Below are 20,339 nucleotides of genomic sequence, written 5' to 3' on the forward strand. Positions count from 1 at the left end.
TGATTTAACCGCATCTGTCAAACTGCTAGTCTTCGGCGGGAACGAGCTCCATTTTGTTTTGGTTTTTAACCGTTGAAAACGAACTGTCTTCTGCCTTGTATGGTAAAATGTATTAACGCCTAGTAATCACCGATATCTTGTCTGTTGTTTTGTTATTTATCGTTATTACGGCGTTACAAAGACTGGAGGTTTTCGATGCTAATGTTAGCCATCCTAACAGAAACGGGATAAGGCTTCGTTGGCCTTGGCCAACACGATGATTGTCCTTGTTGTTTAATATCGCGAGATGTCGTGAAAACCCGTTCTAACACTTTACATTGTTTTATAAACCTGTTTGTCCATAGGCAATAACAAACGTACACATTAACGACAAATTGGCATGTAGCGTGTTATCGATTTGCTAGCGCTTAGTATTATAGCAATGTTTTAGTAGATCTTTTTAACATTTAAAATTCTACTATTCTAAATTTTCTAAACACAAATTATAAACATTACGATTAATGGTGTGTTTTTCAAAGCAGAAAACAAGTCATTTTCTATGTCCACAGTAAGAATTAAACAAATTCTACAAGTGAAAATCAGTCTAATCACATTAGAAGAATATATAATTCTAAAATGTGTTTGAATTTGAAATTAAATATTTTAAATTTTTTTCCAGTCTTATGTTATTTAAGAAACTATTTTAATTTTGCACTGTTAAACACTGAGTCTTTCTTTGTTTTTTGTTTTCTTTCAGAGCAAGTTGCACATGGAAGGCTTCCGCAGCCTGAAGGAGGGCGAAGCTGTGGAGTTCACCTTCAAGAAGTCGTCCAAAGGCCTGGAATCTCAGCGCGTTACAGGACCTGGGGGCATCCACTGTGTGGGCAGTGAGCGAAGACCCAAGGGCAAAAAACACCAGAAAAGACGATCAAAGGGAGACAGGTGAGCATGACACACTGAGCACCTTCACCGGAGCTGAAACACTCAGTCCTCCTCCTCCTCCTCCTTCTTTGGGGGGGCTTTAGTAAAAGAGTCGCATTTACTGCCACCTGCCTGGTCTGTGTTTCAGAGGTAAATAAAAAGAAAAAAAAACAACTAAATACTGAGAGAATCCTCCTGATGTCACAGATAAGACTTTCATCCCACGCTGGGAAAATTCAGTAATCCTGTCTGTGACTGCCAAAAAACAACACTGAAGGGATTCGTTTGATTTTGACTTTGGTTTATTTTATTTGGACTTTTTGTGAACAGAGAGCGTTAGGGGACAGTTTTCAGTTTGTGTTCTGTGTCCTGGTTTGGTCAGATATACAAAAGGTGGTTTAGTATGTCCACATCCTTCCTCTTCCCCCGACCCCCAATCCTTAGCTCAAGCAAGGGTCACAGCAGTGGGCTTGATAAGTGACCTGGATCAATAACTGTTTAAATCTGCAGGCCCCAAGTGAATTCACACTCACTGACTCTCTCTCTCTCTCTCTCTCTCTCTGTCTCTCTCTCTCTCTCTGTCTCTCTCTAAATTCAAAAACTGCACTTTGAAGAACAAACATTAAACAATAGCATTTTTTTTTGTGGATAGTCAAAGCACTGCTGTCAGAGTGACATAACTGGAGGAGAAACATCTCTGGTGGTGCAGACAAAGAAAACAAACAAAAAAAAACCTCAGTTAAAAACCTGCTTCGAGCTCCTTCTTCTACGTTTGAGGGTCTTAAACATCAGAGGAGCGGGTCTGCAGTTCTGTGCCTTTCTTTGTGTACGGACACAGCACCGGGGTTAGAGGTGTATCAACTTCACCTCTGCTGTCAGTTGTGATTAGAGCCAGAGAGTAGTCAGTGTGAGAACAGAGATCACCGGGGGGGGGGGCATGCTGTTGTTGCTGAATTCTCTCTGGACCACACCGATGCCTGCACTGAAGATATTGCTCCCCCTCTGGCATATTTAATGATGCAGCGCAGATCGGCATATTTTATTTTGCGGCACCGGCGGTGGATCTTGGCTGCAGCGGCCGCAGGAACAGGAAACGGTACCAGGTCCGACTGCAGTCGGTGCTGATTTTGTTTGATGTTTGCCATCGCTGAGAGGCGTATGAGTGAGGAAGAAGAAGAAAATCCTCCTGTCCATTTAATTGATAACAGATGCAAGAGCCTGGGCAAGGGGGTGAAAGGTCAGTGTTGTCATGGCAACAAAGTATGAGTAAATGTGAGAGGGCTGGGGGCTGGGATTGGGGGTTAGAGGACTGAGGAGAGTGTGTGTTGAGGAGGGTCAGGGTTCAGGGGTCATTACTGCAGCTTTTTTTTTTTTTTTATATACAAAGGGGCCACTTCCCTTTTTACCTCCACATCCTTGTGGCTGTTCATATGAAGCTTCTCACAAGAAATAGAGTCGACGCTGAAGGACAAACCACGCAGTTACAGCTGCACGTTCACTCCCCTCTGCTCCTTCTCCTAAACCCAGAGGTGGCGTTATTGGCAGGGGGTCCTCACGGTGTCACACGCTGACCACCAAACGCCCACCTCCCATCTGTCTTCAGCCCCCACACGTGTGGTCATTCTATAGATTATGTTGAGAAGAGGTGACCAGTGGCACCTCTGACGGCTCCCACTGACCCCTCACTCTGATCGTTTCTAAAGTTCAATGCTGCTGAAGCGGATGTCCTTCACAAAAGGAAGCTTTTGGCTGTGACATATTGACAAATAGGACAAGCTGTTCACAACATCTGAGGGAATATGTCACCAGAACGCAGCCTGGAGCCCCCAGTGGTCTCAGAGATCGTTCCTCATTAGAACAGTTTCAGAATGTAGTTCTAGGAAATTCATCTGAGGTTTAAGGTTTCATTTTATTCCCATATTCTGAATTCAAACATTTTTTGTCCTCACGACACCTCACAGTTTTCATATTAAATTAAATTATTTTTCTTTCCAAAACACCTTAAACAAGGAAAGTCAATAATTAAAATAAAGTCAATACTGAAAATATATCAAAAAGTACAGCTTTGTAAGATTCGAGTGTGGTCTTCTTACACCTACACGGTGTGACCTTAAATGCCCTCGGAGGCTTAAAAGGCGAATGAGCATGTTCTTGTGCAATACCGCCATCTACTGGCGAAATGTACGTACAGCGTGACAGGTAAAATTAAAAATTGTTATTGTACAGACGCCATTTGTTTAGAAATTCACAAATGTGAACTTCACGTGAATTTTTTGTTAAAGTAAAGGACGTTACATCATCATACTTCAATCTTAATAAACCGAACAACAAAACCAATGTCAATCATTAGATATAAGTGTTCTGATGTCATTGAATACCTTTTACTTTAGCCATCTACTTTCTAAACTGTGGTCATAAAAAAACTAACTCGGACCATGACCTCACACCATCTTGACCTTTAGTTGAAGACCTCTGCCTCAGGTGATGAATTTATTTTTAGGTGTAGCCAAATTTAATTAAGAGCAGTTTCACAGACATGCCCCCACCCCCATAAAATAAACATCATCTGTTGGAGAGTCTTAATCAAATCGACTCACTCCATATCCATTTTTTCTCCCCTCTCGTAGGTGCTATAACTGTGGCGGTCTGGACCACCACGCCAAAGAGTGCAAGTTACCGCCGCAGCCTAAGAAGTGCCATTTCTGCCAAAGCATCGATCACATGGTTGCCAACTGTCCAATCAAAGCACAACAGTCCTCGCCCGGCTCTCAGGGAAACCCCTCCTCCTTGAGGGGGGACGACGAGGAGCACAGCCACCCCGCGCTGCCTCCCGAGACCTCCAACTGAAGGAGGAAGAGCGAGGCAGTGACGCCGTGGGCCAATCAAACTGCTTTGGCGGGAGGAGGGGGGGGGCTCCTGACCCCCGTCTGCCCATGGAAGCTGCTTTTGAAACTACCTCAGGTTTAAATGTTGCTCATGAAGAATGTTTTCTCTTTTTTTTTTGTTTCCTATGTTTGTCGTCAGTTGCTGTAACACTCAGGAATTCTGCTGTAAAACTCTGCTGTGTGATACTGCACTCAGGAAACTCTCTAATGTGATGTCACTGCTGTTTCTGAAGGACGTGGTGATTAGAGTCAAGTCAACCCAATGCAACAGATTACCCACTAATATCTTTACTCTATTCGACATACTCTGCCCCCGTGTGGGCGTTATACCTCTCTACATTGGCTGCCTTACCATGAAGTCTTGTAACGCTGTCTGACAGTCGGTTCCTCCGTCACTGACGTCAGCTCAGACTGATAATGAGAATGTATCTACTCTTCAACCACAGCCACAGGCCGTGTGTTGGTGGCCGTCAATATTGCAATTGACCATCCAGTCTTTCTGGGGCCAAATGAATGTCAGACCAACGGTGGTTTCCAGCCTTGGTCAGTAGTTTGTTTTATTTTTTTTATTTTTTTGTCATTCCATTCCTGGGGGGGGGGTTTCTTTGGTGGAACTGCACAGTCCACCCTCCACCCTCCCGACAGGTCCACACACCTGGTCCGCTGAACCAAAGTCTCGCTGTAACCAAATGAACACTCATCACACGGCTGTGAAGACAGATTTGAATTGGGATTCAGTCAAGTCCTTTTTGCACTACAGCGTTCACACAGGTCGGAGCCACGAGTTGAACCTCCTCAAGAGTGAATTAACTGAATGTGAGAGAGACCGAGGGTGAGTGGAGGCTGTGGTCGGCCACAGCGTCTCCCTCTGCTCTCACCTCAGTAGTTAATCGTTGAGTACCAGGTACTGTTCTCCAGTCACAGATACAACATCACAGTTCATCTCTGCTGTGGTAGAGATTATTTTTTTAAAACTTCTTTCTTCAGATTTTATCACAAAAAAAGTCTTCATTTTGTTAAAAGTCACTTCTGGACAACGGTTCTCTGAACTGATGAATTGACTACGTACACCAATCAGGAGTGACGTGGTCTTCAGGCTCCACTCTGATGTTTTTAGGTATTTACTAGAGGAACTAAACAGTTCCTGGTACTTTCTCTATTTTTTTGGAACCATTTTCCTGCAGCGGAAACCTTTGAGTTCCTGGTACTTTCTCTATTTTTTTGAACCATTTCCTGCAGTGGAAACCTTTTTTTTTACTTTCATTTAATTCACTCTTCAATGAGTCCGTGGCTTGTTTCTTGGTCATATATGCTCCACCTAGTGGCCTCTGTGTGAACGACTGCTACTCTACCTCAACATGGATTTGAAAGAATCCCAATCTGTGGGACCCTCTTATCCAGAACACGTAAAGCCGTGACCGGATACTTGACCTGGACTGAGGTACTACCCTGGTCCAGCTAGCTCACCTGTGTACTTGAATAAAAGGGGGCAGAACCAGACCTGATGTTTCCAGTGCGAAGGCCGGTGTTTTTTTTTCTTTTTTTTTTTTTTTTTTTTTGTGAATATCCAGTGCGAAGCGTTACTGCAGTAGGTAGTTATTTAAGACGTTACCTCCCCGTGAGCCTCAGCAGGGACAGGGTTCAGGAACACCGAGCCTGTGCAGAGGAGCATGTAGAGCTAGCTAGCTAATCAGCATTTTACTCCCATTTTACAGGAGATGCTGACAAGACGTATACACCCGATTAATATATATGTGAGATTATTCTAAAGCCTTTTTTTTAAAGAAAAGAAATACGACTTATTTATTGTCATCCGTTGTGCTGCGGCTTCTCCTGTCCAAGTCCATCAGCCAGTAATGTTTGAAAAACTGCCAAATGTCATTGAGCGCTACAAGTGAGCTGAGAATACACAGAGCTGTGAAGACGTTTTGGACGGGCGTCTCTGTCGCCCCCTTGTGGGCAGGCTTTTTTAAAATTAAAATATTTAAATCAAAAGTTGAAAACCAGAAGAGAGCATAAACATAAGGGTTGCGGTCTTTCAGCTAACTTTGCAACAAAGGGTTCTCAATCAATGGGGCCCGGACTGGTATTGGGGCATGAGGAGAATTCTTTTTTTTTTTTTTTTTTAAACAGCTGTGTCACCAGGTCATCTTTAAGTATCCAGAATGCCTGGTAAACATTTATGTTGTCGAGAATGTTCTTCTGGTTCTCCACATTTGTTTTAAATTCAGGAAAAGAAGGAGATGCGATGGGTAAAAACCTAAAACGTTTTTGGCAGCGCTCTGTGTCGGTAACAGATCATGGTGCTGGGTTTACCTTGTTCAGGTGCTTGGAAAATCATTCTCTTTAATCACCAAACGTTCTTATGTTCCAAATATAAATACTCCATAGTTTGATGACATCGTTTCCTCAGGGCGGACTTGAACTGTGAGTTAGATTTTTTTTCTTTAACCGTGTTTTTTTATTTTACATCTGTCTATGCCAATGTCAATGCAATGTCACTCTGCACTAATCACGTGTAAGATGCATTCATTTCTTCTTCTTTTTTTTTAAGTTTCAGTTAAAGGTCTTTTGAAAAAGTTTAGTATTTTTTTATATGACTGTATATTTTTTTACATTTTCCTGTACGTCTCCTGCGCACAGTCGGTTCTACGTCCTCTCTCCATCTCATCTCAGGAAGGTGTCGATCTGAAAACTCAGGGAACGGATTCAGATTGACTCCAAAGAGTTGGAGGAGTTCTTTTTTTTTTTTTTTAGGACAGAAACAGTGTGATGATTGCTCATGGGCACGAGGGAACGGCAGTACAGAGTTTTTTTTGTTTGTTTTTTTTTAAATGTCTTGGTCTTCACTCCGTTCTGAACTGTACAGGTCGATGAGCTTGTTTTTTTTTTGTTTTTTTAATGCACTCAGTACGATGATGTGGTGATCTTTAGTTTTTCACCTCTGTGACCTGTGACCTCTGACCTGCCGTGATGTGGAGAAAACGTTCCACTATCGTTGTACTTTTTTTTTCTTTTTTTTAACCTGTGTAATCGTTGATGTAGATGGGGCTGTAGTAGAATATTGTAAAAGGTACTGGGATTAGTAGTATTTAATCTGCGGTGGTCTCATCTCCACACACACACACACACACACACACAGCCGATACTTCAGACTATCAGTTTAATCGACGTAAGGAATGTGTCAGGGATGAATTGACAGACGGTTCTGTTTCTTCACCTGGTTTTTTTTGGGGGGGGAAATTGCATGGTTTCCCTGGTGGATGGTTAGGAAACTACACTCAGGATAGAAAGAAGAGTGACGTGTGGGAGTGCAGTGCAGAGAAGTCTACCGTGATTGGACGATAACCCTCAGACTGTGACTGTAGTTGAATCACTTCCTGTGAGTTTGTCAGTGTTGTCGTGTGCATGGACTAGGGCGCCCCCTGCAGTGTGACCTGTAAACTTTTCAGTCCTCCACAGTTCTGAGCCGCCGGCGCTGTGTCTTAGTGGTTTGTCGGGTGTTAGACGGGTTTAGATACACGTGAAGAGAATCGGGGATGAGACGGTGGAGCTGAGCTCAGGGTAACGTGTGAATCACCGTCACACGCTCCATTCCATCGGGTTAATTAATGATTAGTTGTTGTTTTTATTTCTCCCTTAAATAAATATGCATTACGTCCTGATGAATGTCTCAGCGTCCACTGCCGCCGACCTCCAGGTGTTTCATATCAGATGATTGAATGACTAGTCTGTCAGTGAGGAGCAGCATGTGGCTTTTCAGAGTATTACTGTGATCATGTTCATGTATGTGAAGATCTGCTCCATTTCCTAATAAATGTCAATAATCATGAAAGATGGGTTTTATTATTGTACATTATTATTGATCATCAATAAGATGAGAATGATGTCACTTCTGCTGGTGTGGTAATGACTGAAACCAGTTCAGACTGGTCAGGGTGTTGACCTGTGTGACCTTTGATTTGGTCAGATTTTTTTATTTAATCCATAAAATCAGAGAAAACAAACGTCACATTTTAATCAAATTCCAAAGGAATCCTGTTCAAATTATTTGTTCTGGATCCATTTTTTTTTTCTGATAAAAAAAATGAAAGACATTTTAAAAGACATTTTGATTTTCACACTGGTTTTATTTCTAGGTTCAGATGGATTTCTGCCCAACTTTTTGTTGAGAATTTTAAGGTATTTTGGTTCAGATATATTTCTGCCCAACTTTTGGTTGAAAATTGAAAGGTATTCCCAGGTTTAGGTTCTGGTTTTGACCTGGTGTCAAAGAGTCATCTAATCTGATTTTATTTGATCTAATCTAAGATAATATAAGTCACTGGAACGACAGTACTGAGGCGAAGTTCCCTTCCTTGCCACTGGCGGCGTTGTTCTCTGTTTATGTTTTTTCCAACATGGCGGCGCACTGAGAACATGCTAGAAAAGCTCGCAGCCTTTTTTTGTTTCTATTTAAATAATAGAATATTTATTAACACTCAGTCAGGATGCTCACATTTCACAGACTCTGCGTCAGGACAACATTTTCCGCCCGTCTGTTAAAAACAACCGGCCGGACAGAGCATGCTAGCGGCCGTCACTGGTCCCACTCGGCCGGACGTTGCTCACCAACATGTCGGGCACTGGTGTACGAACGACACGGAGAACCGACTCAAGTAGTTCAGTAAGAGTGTCGTCTGAACAGCTTTAAATACGTCATCGTGTGTCATTCACGGTGTTTAAGGACTCGAACCTTATCTTTACATTATGTTTTATATTACGTCACCTGTAGGTGATACAGGAAAACAAATTCACGTTGGATTTCGTTTAACGTGACGCCTGGTTGAATGTCTTCTGATTTGGACGTAGATTTGTTAATGAAATCCACCTGTCGTTAAAAATTAAAGCTGAAACCGTCGATCTTTGCAGGACGATACCGATACTAATGACGATATCAACGTAGATTATTATTGAAGTTATTGAAGTTGAGCTTTTCATTTTAAAACACTAACATTAAAACGAAAATGCTCGTTCAGATAGAAGACGTCACTGACGGAGTACCTGCAGTAACTCCACAGATCCCCTAGGGGTCGGAGTTCTCTTAATACTTTAGGGAAAGTGACCTGGTGTCAAAATAGTGCTTCTTGACATGTATCATAAATTCATTTACAAAAAAATGAAAATCTTAATCTTCAAATGTTAAATGATAAAATAACGTCAGGAAATAAAATAATTTAAACTCGTGAAAATTACGATCATGAAAAATTATTAATCAATATTGAACATTTGACTCATGAATTCTTTTATCTGGTTTGTTTGTTTTCTGTAACACACCTGAGGTAAATCCAATCCATTTTTTTATTGACAGGTTAAAGAACATGGATTTGCCCCCCCTGGGGTCAAAGGACGTCCAGGTGAAAATCCTGGCAGCTCCTGTCAACCCGTCTGATATCAACATGATACAAGGTGAAATCACAGTACACACCAGTACACACCAGTACACATACTTCATAGTATAATGTGAACAGCTGTACAGAGTCAGACCATCATTTATCTGACAGTGTGTGTTTCCAGGTACGTACGCCATACTGCCTGACCTCCCCGCTGTTGGAGGCAACGAAGGAGTGGCCGAGGTGGTGGAGGTGGGCGACCGGGTGACCTCAGTCAAAGTAGGAGACTGGGTCATCCCGAAAGATGCTGGTCTCGGTAGGTTAAAGCAAAAAAAATAATTAAAAAATTCTGGACAATAAAACAAATTGTTGAGACAGACTGAGGTCAGTGTGTGTCTTCCTCTGATCAGGGACGTGGAGGACAGACGCAGTTCTGTCAGAGGACGACGTCGTCTCACTACCAAATACCATTCCCCTGCTGTCGGCCGCCACCCTGGGTGTGAACCCCTGCACGGCCTACAGGATGCTGTCGGACTTTGAAGATCTGAAAGCAGGTCATGTTTTTTTTTGAGTCATTTATGATAATCTGACTGCTCTGGACTCTGGTTCTGATCATGTTCATCTGTCCACACAGGTGACACCGTGATCCAGAATGCAGCCAACAGTGGAGTGGGCCAGGCTGTGATACAGTTGGCTGCAGCCAGAGGAGTGAACACTGTCAATGTCATCAGAGACAGGTTAACAATGTGTCATCAGTGTGTGTGTGTGTGTGTGTGTGTGTTTGGTTTCATGACTGTAATCTCTCCGTCTGAAAGGCCAGAGTTCACACACCTGAGTGACAGGTTAAAGGCCATGGGAGCGACGCATGTGATCAAAGAGGAGGAGCTGCGACAGCCGGCGCTCAAGGAGCTGTTCAAGGTCAGTGGGACGTACGGTTACTTATACAAGAAGATGACACTGTTGTTCTGTACCAGGACTGCGTTAGCTAACGTTAGCTCTGGTGTCTGTACCAGGACTGCTGTAGCTAACGTTAGCTCTGGTTTCTTTGCTTGCTAATATCAAACGTCCTTGTGTGAGGATGACACTCACTGAATCCTGTTCATCCTCTACTGGATTATAAATGAACTTTAGGCCCATTACTGCCACCTACTGGGCTTGGTGTGTGGTTTACATGATTTAAATGACTTCTTTTACAGACATGCCCGAAGCCAAAACTCGCCTTAAATGGAGTTGGCGGCAGAAGTGCGACAGAACTGCTCCGTCACCTACAGTGAGACGGCTGACTCAGCACTTTACACGTGTGACCAGGTGCAGTGTGTGAGAACAACTCAAACTGCTGCTTTAATGTTCCCAGACGGGGGGGCTCCATGGTGACGTACGGTGGAATGTCCAAGCAGCCAGTGACCGTTCCTGTGGTGAGACGTTCAGTGACACACGTCTGACCGACACACGATTCATCAGCTCACTGATATCAGTGACACACGTCTGACCGACACACGATTCATCAGCTCATCATCTGACATCTGACATCTGACGTCTGACTGACGTCTGACTGACGTCTGACTCTGATGTTTCCACTCTGTGCAGAGCGCCCCCATTTTTAAGGATGTAAAAATCCGTGGGTTCTGGGTCCCACAGTGGAAGAGGGCTCATTCAAACGGTAGGTCGTCGTAGGTCATCGTAGGTCATTGTAGGTCGTCGTAGGTCATCGTAGGCCGATGTAGGTCATCGTACGTCGGTGTATCTTGTCGTGTCATTTCCTCTCCCTCTCTCCTCAGACGGAGCTGCGTTCAAAGCCATGCTGGACGACCTGTGCAGCCTCATAAAGGAGGGCAAACTGTCGGCTCCGGCCTGTTCTCAGATCAGTTTCCTGGACCACAGCGCAGCCCTGGCAGCAGCCATGACTCCCTTCACGTCCACGAAACAAGTCCTTGTCATGTGAATCCCACCGACATGTCATGAGTGGAGTGGATGGAAAATGAGTGTGTCGTTAAAGACTGTAATAAATGTATTACGGTAATGAAAGCTCAAAGTCCAGACGGTCATTTCTGGAACCTTCCGTGTTTATTGTCCGTCATTAAAAATAAAAATACATTTCCTTCAACTATACGACACGACTGGAATCAATGCAGAGTTCAGATAAGATAGCGTTATCTTCAAAGTGAGGACACACAATACACTTCAACTGTGGTTCCCAACATAAAGGCTGAGGTCCCTGCAGGGGACGCACAGCTTTTTCAGGGGAAGGCGCAGAAAAAAAAAAAAAAAAAAAAAAAAACCCTGCCATACAAGGCAACCAATATGGTCTTGTCCTTCTGTCTGTTAATATTGTTCTGGCTGACAAATTAACTTTGGATACATCACTGCCACCTACAGGCTGGAGTGGGTATATCATCGTTACCTGTTTGCCAGAAATGAGGTAAATGTGTCATCCTGTCGCTAATAAACTAATCTAAATTAACCAATCTGTAGTTTAAAATAAAAACTTTAAAGATATTTTATCTAATCTAAATTAACCAATCTGTAGTTTTTTTAAACACATAAAATAAAAACTTTAAAGATATTTTACAAATGTTAAATCAACCACCCTGCATTACATCCACAGACCACTAGGAGTCGCATGTGCAGTGCAGGATTGAGCGTTCCTGACATTAGAACGTCCACTGATTGTCTGCAGTGACACTGATTCATCTGTTCACCACTGACGTCGGATCAGAACCACCGGGCTGACAGCAGACTCAGAGCCACAGACAGGAGGGGCAGCAGCGCCCCCCCCACGACGACAGGCGCCCCGGCCTCTTTGAGGCAGATATCGTAGCTTTCGAAGTCCGCCTCTCTGGCTGCACACACGTGGTCCACGCGGCAGTCTGCGTCACATTCTGTCAGGTCGTAGCTGACGGAGTTGAACTCGTAGTACTTCTGCAGGTAGCACCGGTCGTTGGCCATGCGTTCCAGCACCTGGTGCATGGAAGGCGGCGAGGCGTCTGGCACTCTGAAGCTCTCTGTCAGGCGATACTCTTTCTCCCAGCGCCCGTAGGCCTCATTAGCATGGGTTAGGTTCAGATAGTAGGTCACCACATCCTGTGTTCAGACAAAGACAGAAACCACACGACTCTGAGGCGCTGAGTGAATAACAACTGAAACAGACGGTGAAGCCGCGCTGCGCAGGTTTCTGACTTACTTTGACCAGAAGAGTCTGCGTGTCGTATTCAAACACACGAATCCCAGGATTGTTTGCTCCATTCACGACTCCGGGGAGCGTGGTTTTCCAGGGTGTGACACCAGGGCTGAGGAACATGGTACTGATGGGAGAGCCTGGAGGAAACAACAAACGTCTGCTGTGAAATGAAAATACAGTTTGTTTGAAACATAAAAATCTGTTGAAAAAAGTTTGTTCCCGTCTGCGTGTTTCTCCTGTCACATTATTAATAAGTTGAAATAATTAAAATTCACTGTTTGAATGAAAATTGGTATTTAAGGTAACAGTACCAAAAACTGTGTCTACTACACACTGTACACTTTGTTGCTGAAATACTAGAAGTATAAAGTAGTCCCAGTAGTAAAATAAGTAGTAATAGTAATATGCATTAAAAAAAATTTAAATTATGGCAACAGTAGAAGTACAAGTCGTGGCAGTAGAAATGGTAATAATTAAAGATACAGAAGTAGTAGTACTCATACAGTATGTAAAAATAAGCAGTAGCAGTATTAATAATGGTGCAAGTAAAAGTACCAGTACTCGTACAAGTAGTAGTCATGAGTAATAATAAGTAGTTGTAGTATAACGGATGGTAGTCGTTGTAATAACAGTAGTAGTAGTAGCTGTTGTAGTAGTGGTTGTAGTAATAATGGTAATAGAAGTACTAGTAGTAGTAGTAGCAGTAGTAGTTGTAGTATAACGGATGGTAGTCGTTGTAATAACACTAGTAGTAATAGCTGTTGTAGTAGTGGTTGTAGCAATAATGGTAATAGAAGTACTACTAGTAGTAGTAGTAATAATCTATTCTAGTCAAGTCAGCTGTGGCTCGGGGTCGTCAGAACACATGGTGTGGACCAGTACAGTGACACCGTGGACCAGGTGACTGTCACAGTACCATCTGAGCTGTAGAACATGCGGAAGCTGTCGGTGTGGTGATGGCCGAAGAACTGGCCCAGGATGACAGGGTGATGTTTCTGGACCAGGTCTATGTACCGCTGGTTGAACCGGGGCTTGAACCACGCCTTACTTCTCTTCTTCTCAAAGAACCCTGGAGGAACGTGTCCAATGATGTACACCTGGTAGGAGACACCAGTGAGGGACCAGCAGAGACAAATGGACAGTCCCGGGTCGTCCCGTCTGTCAGTCAGTGTGGAGTGAACGTGTGACCCCTGACCTTCTCCTTTTTTTGGGCAGCTTCAGTCAGAACTCCGTCAGCCCAGCTGAACTGACCCGCTGGGTCCTCGGCGTCTGTCACCACCTGGTTCTGATCGTAGTAGAGGTTGGTGTTCAGGACCAGAATCCTGAAACCTCCTCGATTCAGCAGCCGCTCTGTGTAAAACCCACCTGTGCAGAAGATACAGTTTGAATCAGGGGTCCCCAACCCCCGGTCCAGGGACCGGTACCGGTCCGTTGGTCAATTGGTCACAGTGGGACAGGGTGAAAAACTGTACTTCAGTTTTACTAATTTACTTATCCTGTACTATTTTCATTTAAAGATTATATGGTAATGTTTCAAAACAACAGGTCAAAGGTCATTCAGAATCTGATACTAACAGAATAACGGTATAACCAGTCCAGAGTAGCGGCTGATACCGGTCCTTGGTAACAAAAAAAGGGTCGGGGACCACTGGTTTAAATGAATTCAATTCAACATAATGAAGATTTTTTTTTAACCACAGCCTTTGTTTACCTTTTCTGAAGGACTCTCTGGACTCAGGCTCCAACCAGTCGCTCCACATTTCAGCCGTCTGGTTGTAGATGTAACTTGGTCCGGCAGGAAGTTGGCTCTTAGGATGGTAATCGTGGTTTCCCAGAGCGGAGTAAACTTTAGTGTCTGCAGGAAGTAAAGACCACCGGTGTGTGGTACGGTGGCACGGTGTCTCCTAACCACTTCCTGGGTCATGTGATCTCTGATATCAAATACATTTTCAAACACTAACCTGGGAAGACCCGTTTGATGATGTGAGTCAGATTTCTCATAATGTCCAGAACCTTCTCTTCACCCAAGTCCTTGTTGGGTACGTGTGGTGTGTCATCTCTGGGGAGTAAAAATAAACATTGGTACTACTGTGTACATTTTTTTTGTAACATTTTATAAATTAAACAGTAACAAAACACCAATAAAAAAAACTGAAGCAGTGTTTATTTTTGATAACATGCTACGTACTAGCACAATGTTAGCACACGCTAATTTGCTAGGCTGAATGTAACATGCGCTGATAACATGCTACATGCTACGTGTTTTTGAAGCTGTCTTTCCACCATTCAAAAATGACCCATTTAACAAGAAATATATATTTAAAAAAATCACCCGTATATATTAAAATATGTACTTAGCACCACCTACAGTTCAGTAAAGGGAAACTACATGCATTTTATTTTCTGATATTGCAGTAATAAAAGTAATTACTATTACTTTTTATCAGGACAATCATTACAGGACTCTTGTCTCAAGTCTAGTCCAAGTCCCAAGTCCAACCTTTTCAAAGAGTTAAGACTTGTTTTAAAGAGATATGTTAGACAAGAGTCACAGCGCGGTCCGTGTACAAAAAAAAAACACTGAGAAAAAACTTTATCTGCAAATACAAAAAGTTAAATGAGGTTTGAATTCATATAAATATGTGTAACGCAAGACACAAAAACCGGACCTGAAAAGTGTAGCTAGTGGTTAATTAAAAAAATTAACCGGAATTATAGGCTATAAATTGTGTAATTTTGGATCGTAGGGCGGAACTTCCAACCAGTTTCAAACTGCTGACCTTTGCAAAGTAAGGCAAATGACCTAACCAGTCTACCAAAGTGTGACCCTCAATATAACATCACCACGGCTGGACCATGTACACGCAAACTGTGACATCATCTCCGATTCACCCATAGTGAACGGTTACGATCCTGATACGCGATAATATCGAAATCAGTACCGTCACCAACAAAGCTAAACTAAATCATCGATTGTGTAGATTCTGGTCATTTGGAACCTGGTACAGACCCTGTCCACACGATGAAGTCCGGGTCGGGTAAAATAGCCTTCATGGCATTAACAGAGGAGTCGATCAGGTGCCACGGTGAGTCACAGGCATAGTCTCCAAACGGCCCCGCAGCGGCAGCGGGTAGGCCACCGCTTGAACCGCAGACACGCTCTGGAACTTCGGTCACTTCGTAGGTTGGATCCCAGTGCAGGTCCGTTATGTGCCAGAAGTTTCCTAAGAAATGATGACACTTTAGCATCACAACAACTTGGGTTAAAATAAAAGCATGATTATTTTGTTTTACCTGACAGAGCATGGACATCTCTGAGGAGCAGGCAGGTCAACAGCAGCGTCACCGCAGACATGCTGTTGACGTGTTGATGTTACACACGAATGATGGTGCGTTCATAAAACTCCTGAGTGAATATGACTCGGCTTATCTTGATGGGATGGGACATATTTACTCACTCCCTCAAGGAGTAAATAGGGATTTAAAGGCAGCTTATACATTAATAAAAACATATTTAGGAAAACTTGATATTGATATTGTACAGACAATGTGATATAAAATATTGTTTTATATTTATGTAAAGGGTTTGCTGCTCGTTTTCCGCTAATATACAGTACAGTCTCATATTTATTTTTAATATTATTTTTTACTTAACTGTAAGTACGGCACATTAGTAGCTGTGTTATTGACAATTATATGACAAAAAAATATATCAAATTTTGATTTTATATTTAATTATATCCAAATAACTTTATAATAAAAAATATTAACTACATTGGATAAAACAGAAGTATCAGTCCGTAGATATGGTGCGTTCAATTACACTTGTGCTTCTTATGTCTTTTCGTAAATTAAATATATAAATCTCTAAATCTTTTATCTGTGTCTGTATTCTTTTTTAACTGAAAAACGTACTGTTTGTTTGTTTTCTGAAAATTACACGTTTTTAAAATCTCGAGGATATTTCGATTATGTTTAAACCTCCATCGCACTCACACAACATTAGATCTCTCCTACGGGACGTGAACTTAACAGAGCTCCGAGGTTGCATGGGAAACTTTTTTCTGGGCTATGACTGTCAGGCTAGTCGCTCTGTAAGTTTGTCCTCCGTCTTCTTTACACATTGTATTTAACATAATTAGCATTTAACATTTCTGTTAAGGTCTTCTTTACACATTGTATTTAACATATATTTCTGTTAAATTATGCATTTTAATACGTATATGTCCAATCTATAGAGTGACAGGCGTAATACGGTTTATATTTTGACGGTACTTAATACCTGACAGACTAAACTCGGGATCGAAACAACCACCAGTGCTTTCTGGGGGATTGTGAGATTTCGCGGGACTTGTGCTCTGCGCGTGCGCCTTTCTTAAGTTTGGCGCGGGACAGCACAAGGAAGAATTGTCTGTGTTGTTGTCACACTACGCTGCTAGTTTCAGTTACTGCTCCAACTTTGAAGTTATTCACGTACACACGACCCGCCAACATGTGGAACCAGGGTGAGTTTAACGCAGAGACAACGCTGTCTGTTGATGACACGATGAGCGCTGTCCGACTGCTGCTAATGTTAGCTTTGTGCAGGGTTCTGTTAATGTGCTTGTAAGTGATAACACACTGCTAAAACAACGGCATAACAAACCGAACTGCGCACATACAGACCCTCAAAATACAGAATTACATTAACATAACATTAATAACATCCTGTTCTTAAATACTCTACAGACTGATGTACTGTCAGTAATTAAAAGTCAAAACCTGTGCTTTTAAAAAACAAGACAAATCAGATTGTTACGTTTTGAAATCTGACAATCCATTTCTTTGTTTACGTGTTGACGTCATTAAGTGTAACAGGAGTTAAATTGCTTCATATCTTCTTTAGTTAAAAACAGCCATAAAGTACTGACATGTACTCAAACATGTACCTGATTTAACATTTTTTATGTTATTCCTTCTAGTTTTGCTGCTGGTTTGAAAATGGATTATCTTCTAACATTATTATACACTGGATATTTTAAAAATACTTAACCATGGACCGTGTTGTGTTCTGTGCAGGAGGCTACAGTGAGTCCATGGGTGGAGGTTACACTCAGTCTCCAGGAGGCTTTGCATCACCTGCAATGTCCCAGGGAGGAGAGAAAAAAGGGGTCTGTAAATACTGCAATATTTGTGTCAACTGTTAAGTTGTTTTTTTTTCTTCTTCTTCTTATCTACAGGCTGCGACAAGTTCTAATGAATCTTCTGTTTGTTGTTCTGCAGAGAACGCGTCCGTCACAGATCATCCCCTGCACGGTGTCTCAGCTCTGGTCGGCTTCACAGTCGGACGAGACCTTTAAAGTCGGAGAGGTCGAACTGGCCCAGGTGGGGGTTTTAACGGTGTTCAGTTGCAGTAGGTGTTTCAAAGGAAAACATGAGGGTCCTGGACCCAGACGGTGGACACCCAGTGTGGTTGATTTTCGGTCAAGATCATCTGTTGTGTGTCGTGTCGAAGTGTGGGATTTGATCTGAACTGGTCTGAAAAAAGGGGGGCAAAAAATGAAAAACTGTTCCTGAACTGAGTGACGGGAGGATTGACCACATGCTGCTGCCGTCGTCGTCATCGTTAACAGCTGCTGTCCTGTGTCCTAGATCACCTTAGTGGGAGTCATCAGGACCACAGAAAAGGCCATCACCAACGTCCTGTACAAGGTGGACGACATGACGGGTGCTCCCATAGAGGTGAAGCAGTGGATGGACACTGAGGTGGGTGGAGTCCTTCCTGTTGTGTCGACACAGTTTCTGTGAGAGCTGCAGAATGTCCAAGGGACACAAAAGTTCATCAGTGATGACAGAACAGAAGACAGAACAGTTAGCATTTCCAAAACATTTATTTAGGTATGAACAGATGAAACTTGTCTAACAGGGCTAAAGCTCTAAATCAGGGTTGTCAAACATATGACCCGTGGGCCACAACTGGTCCACTAGTGGGTTGAATCCGGCCCAACTGATGAATTCTGAAAGTGGAAAAAATGCACAAAAACTTCATGTTTGTGGTGTTTTGTCAAATTGTATTTCACTGTATATTAATATTTTTCTAATATACTGTATTATACTATAACTAAATAAACTAATGTAATTCTTGGGATTAAATGGTTAATATTTAACATTATACTATAACTAAATAAACTAATGTCGTTCTTGGATTGTTTTTTTTTTGTTAAGGATCCCAGAGTGAACTGCACCGTCCACCCTCCAGGCACCTATGTCAAAGTGTCTGGAAGTTTGCGCTCCTTCCTGGTGAGTTAAGGCGCAGTCTTGGTTCCATCTGTGTCTCATCTGGACAGTCCACCAAACTGACACATGTCCAGATGTGTGGACAGACTGTACTCTGTGTCTCCGCGTGTATTGTTTTCTCTTGTGCCTCGGACTAACTTGGACTAACTTTGTGGACCTGCGTCTCCCTGTCTCAGAACCACAGGATGGTCGTGGCGTTCAACTTGAGACCCCTAGAGGACATGAATGAAATTACCTCGCACATGCTGGAGGTCGTCCAGGCACACATGATGCTGGGTAAACCACAGGGCATGGTGAGACATTCAGGTTTCTGAGATTTGGTCTGTCTGTCTAAAAAAAATTGTATCTACAGATGGTAAAGTTTGGGTTCTCTTCCAGGTTGGCGGTGTAGGTGGAGAGCTGAGTAAAGTTCCACCCATGTCACGGATGACCACGGGGAACATGGGAGGTGGCTACACGGGCGCTAGCGACATGGTCAACAACGGGTTAACCGCCAGTCAGAATCAGGTGAGTTTTAATGACCTCACATTTTGGTGTAACGTTTGACCAAACTCTGGTACTGACGTGTTGAAATACTCGCCTCTGTCCAGGTGCTGAGTCTGATCAGAAGCTGTCCAGACCCTCAGGGCATCAGCACTCAGGACCTGAAGCAGAGACTCAGCGGCATTAGTATCAATATTATTAAGTAAGTCTGACTTCATGAAACCTGACGTTTTTAATTCACTTAACTAAACCGCACGTACGAAAGGAACTTCCTCTAAACTAAAAAGTATGCATGTGTTTATATATGTATGTGTATATATATATATTTATGTGTATATATTTGTGTGTATATATATTTATGTATATGTGTATTTATGTATATGTGTGTATATATATGTGTGTGTGTATATATATATATATACACAGTATATTATATATTTATTTATGTGAAAGTGAACTACTTGTCATTGTGAGACTGCACACTTCCTTAACGCCCAAGCCACCACTGCCCCAAAATGTACATATATGTATATGTAGATATATGTACAATATATGTGTAGATATACGCATATGTATTCATATATGTGTATATGTAGATACACATATATGTATATTGTGTATTTATATATATGTATATGTGAGTACCTACATATATGTAGATGTATATGCATATATTAATATATATATGTGTGTAGGTACACATGTATATTTACTGTAGCATACTGACGCCTGTGTTTACGTGACTTCATTTGTTCGTTTCACAGACAGGCCGTGGAGTTTCTTAGTAACGAAGGTCACATCTTCTCCACCATCGACGAAGATCACTTCAAATCAACCGACAGCGATGACTAGGTTCTTCATTTCCCTGTTTTTGTGGGCGTGCTAATTCTCAGAACCCATCAGTCCTTCTTGGGCTACAGCCTCCAGACCTTTCTGTTTCACCCACTTTTTCAGAACTGATGACCAAACTGTCGTCATCGTTGTCGCACTTGTGTTTTCTAAGTAATTTTATATTTAAAAAATGAATCCAACCCAAGTATTTGGGTGTTTTGTTTTGTTTTTCGTTTGTCTTTGTAACCTTAGATAATAATGAATCATTAAAATTCATCTGAGGAGAAGAAAAAAAAACTGTATCCTTGTCATTCTATCAGCCAGTCCTGTTTACAGTCACAGGAGGGCGCTGCAGCCAGTCTCCGCTGCCACAAGGTGAAGGTGGGCAGTGGGGGGGGGGGGGGCACTCTTGGG

General features: G+C 42.5%; 4 protein-coding genes across 6 annotated transcripts in view; 3 read left to right on the forward strand and 1 right to left on the reverse strand.

Annotated features, from left to right (window-relative positions):
• lin28aa (lin-28 homolog Aa) overlaps window positions 1-4,975 on the forward strand; it is a 10,953-nt gene extending 5,978 nt beyond the window's left edge. For both annotated transcript variants that reach the window (XM_025061341.1, XM_025061340.1), the window contains exons 3-4: window positions 737-921; window positions 3,528-4,975. In XM_025061341.1, coding sequence (XP_024917109.1) covers window positions 737-921; window positions 3,528-3,747 — 405 coding nt within the window. In that variant the 3' untranslated portion in view covers window positions 3,748-4,975. The remainder of the gene's footprint in view (window positions 1-736; window positions 922-3,527) is intronic.
• A 3,183-nt stretch (window positions 4,976-8,158) lies between these two features.
• On the forward strand, window positions 8,159-11,618 carry mecr (mitochondrial trans-2-enoyl-CoA reductase). Of its 2 annotated transcripts, XM_008322697.2 has the most exons (10): window positions 8,162-8,451; window positions 9,136-9,233; window positions 9,342-9,473; window positions 9,568-9,711; window positions 9,792-9,894; window positions 9,973-10,075; window positions 10,354-10,427; window positions 10,512-10,572; window positions 10,745-10,817; window positions 10,936-11,618. In XM_008322697.2, exons 1-10 carry the CDS (start codon window positions 8,276-8,278, stop codon window positions 11,097-11,099), a joined length of 1,128 nt encoding a protein of 375 aa, XP_008320919.1. In that variant the 5' UTR covers window positions 8,162-8,275; the 3' UTR covers window positions 11,100-11,618. The 2 variants fall into 2 exon arrangements, with proteins under 2 accessions (XP_024917086.1, XP_008320919.1); XM_025061318.1 differs by lacking the exons at window positions 10,745-10,817; window positions 10,936-11,618 and adding an exon at window positions 10,629-10,742 and having other exon boundaries at window positions 8,159-8,451; window positions 10,512-10,581.
• A 69-nt stretch (window positions 11,619-11,687) lies between these two features.
• smpdl3b (sphingomyelin phosphodiesterase acid like 3B) lies at window positions 11,688-15,821 on the reverse strand. The gene is made up of 8 exons (XM_008322705.3): window positions 15,630-15,821; window positions 15,346-15,559; window positions 14,297-14,394; window positions 14,047-14,190; window positions 13,531-13,700; window positions 13,252-13,432; window positions 12,339-12,472; window positions 11,688-12,238 (listed from the first exon to the last, which is right to left on the reverse strand). Exons 1-8 carry the CDS (start codon window positions 15,688-15,690, stop codon window positions 11,870-11,872), a joined length of 1,371 nt encoding a protein of 456 aa, XP_008320927.1. The 5' UTR covers window positions 15,691-15,821; the 3' UTR covers window positions 11,688-11,869.
• Window positions 15,822-16,684: 863 nt separating this feature from the next.
• Window positions 16,685-20,222, forward strand: rpa2 (replication protein A2). Its single transcript, XM_008322696.3, has 9 exons — window positions 16,685-16,840; window positions 17,394-17,485; window positions 17,598-17,699; window positions 17,967-18,080; window positions 18,540-18,614; window positions 18,788-18,904; window positions 18,990-19,118; window positions 19,202-19,296; window positions 19,859-20,222. The coding sequence occupies exons 1-9, from the start codon at window positions 16,828-16,830 to the stop codon at window positions 19,944-19,946; spliced, it is 825 nt and encodes a 274-aa protein (XP_008320918.1). The 5' UTR covers window positions 16,685-16,827; the 3' UTR covers window positions 19,947-20,222.
• Window positions 20,223-20,339: the final 117 nt, after the last annotated feature.

Source organism: Cynoglossus semilaevis, chromosome 13 (genome assembly GCF_000523025.1).
Source record: "Cynoglossus semilaevis isolate Cse_v1.0 chromosome 13, Cse_v1.0, whole genome shotgun sequence".
NCBI lineage: Eukaryota > Metazoa > Chordata > Actinopteri > Pleuronectiformes > Cynoglossidae > Cynoglossus > Cynoglossus semilaevis.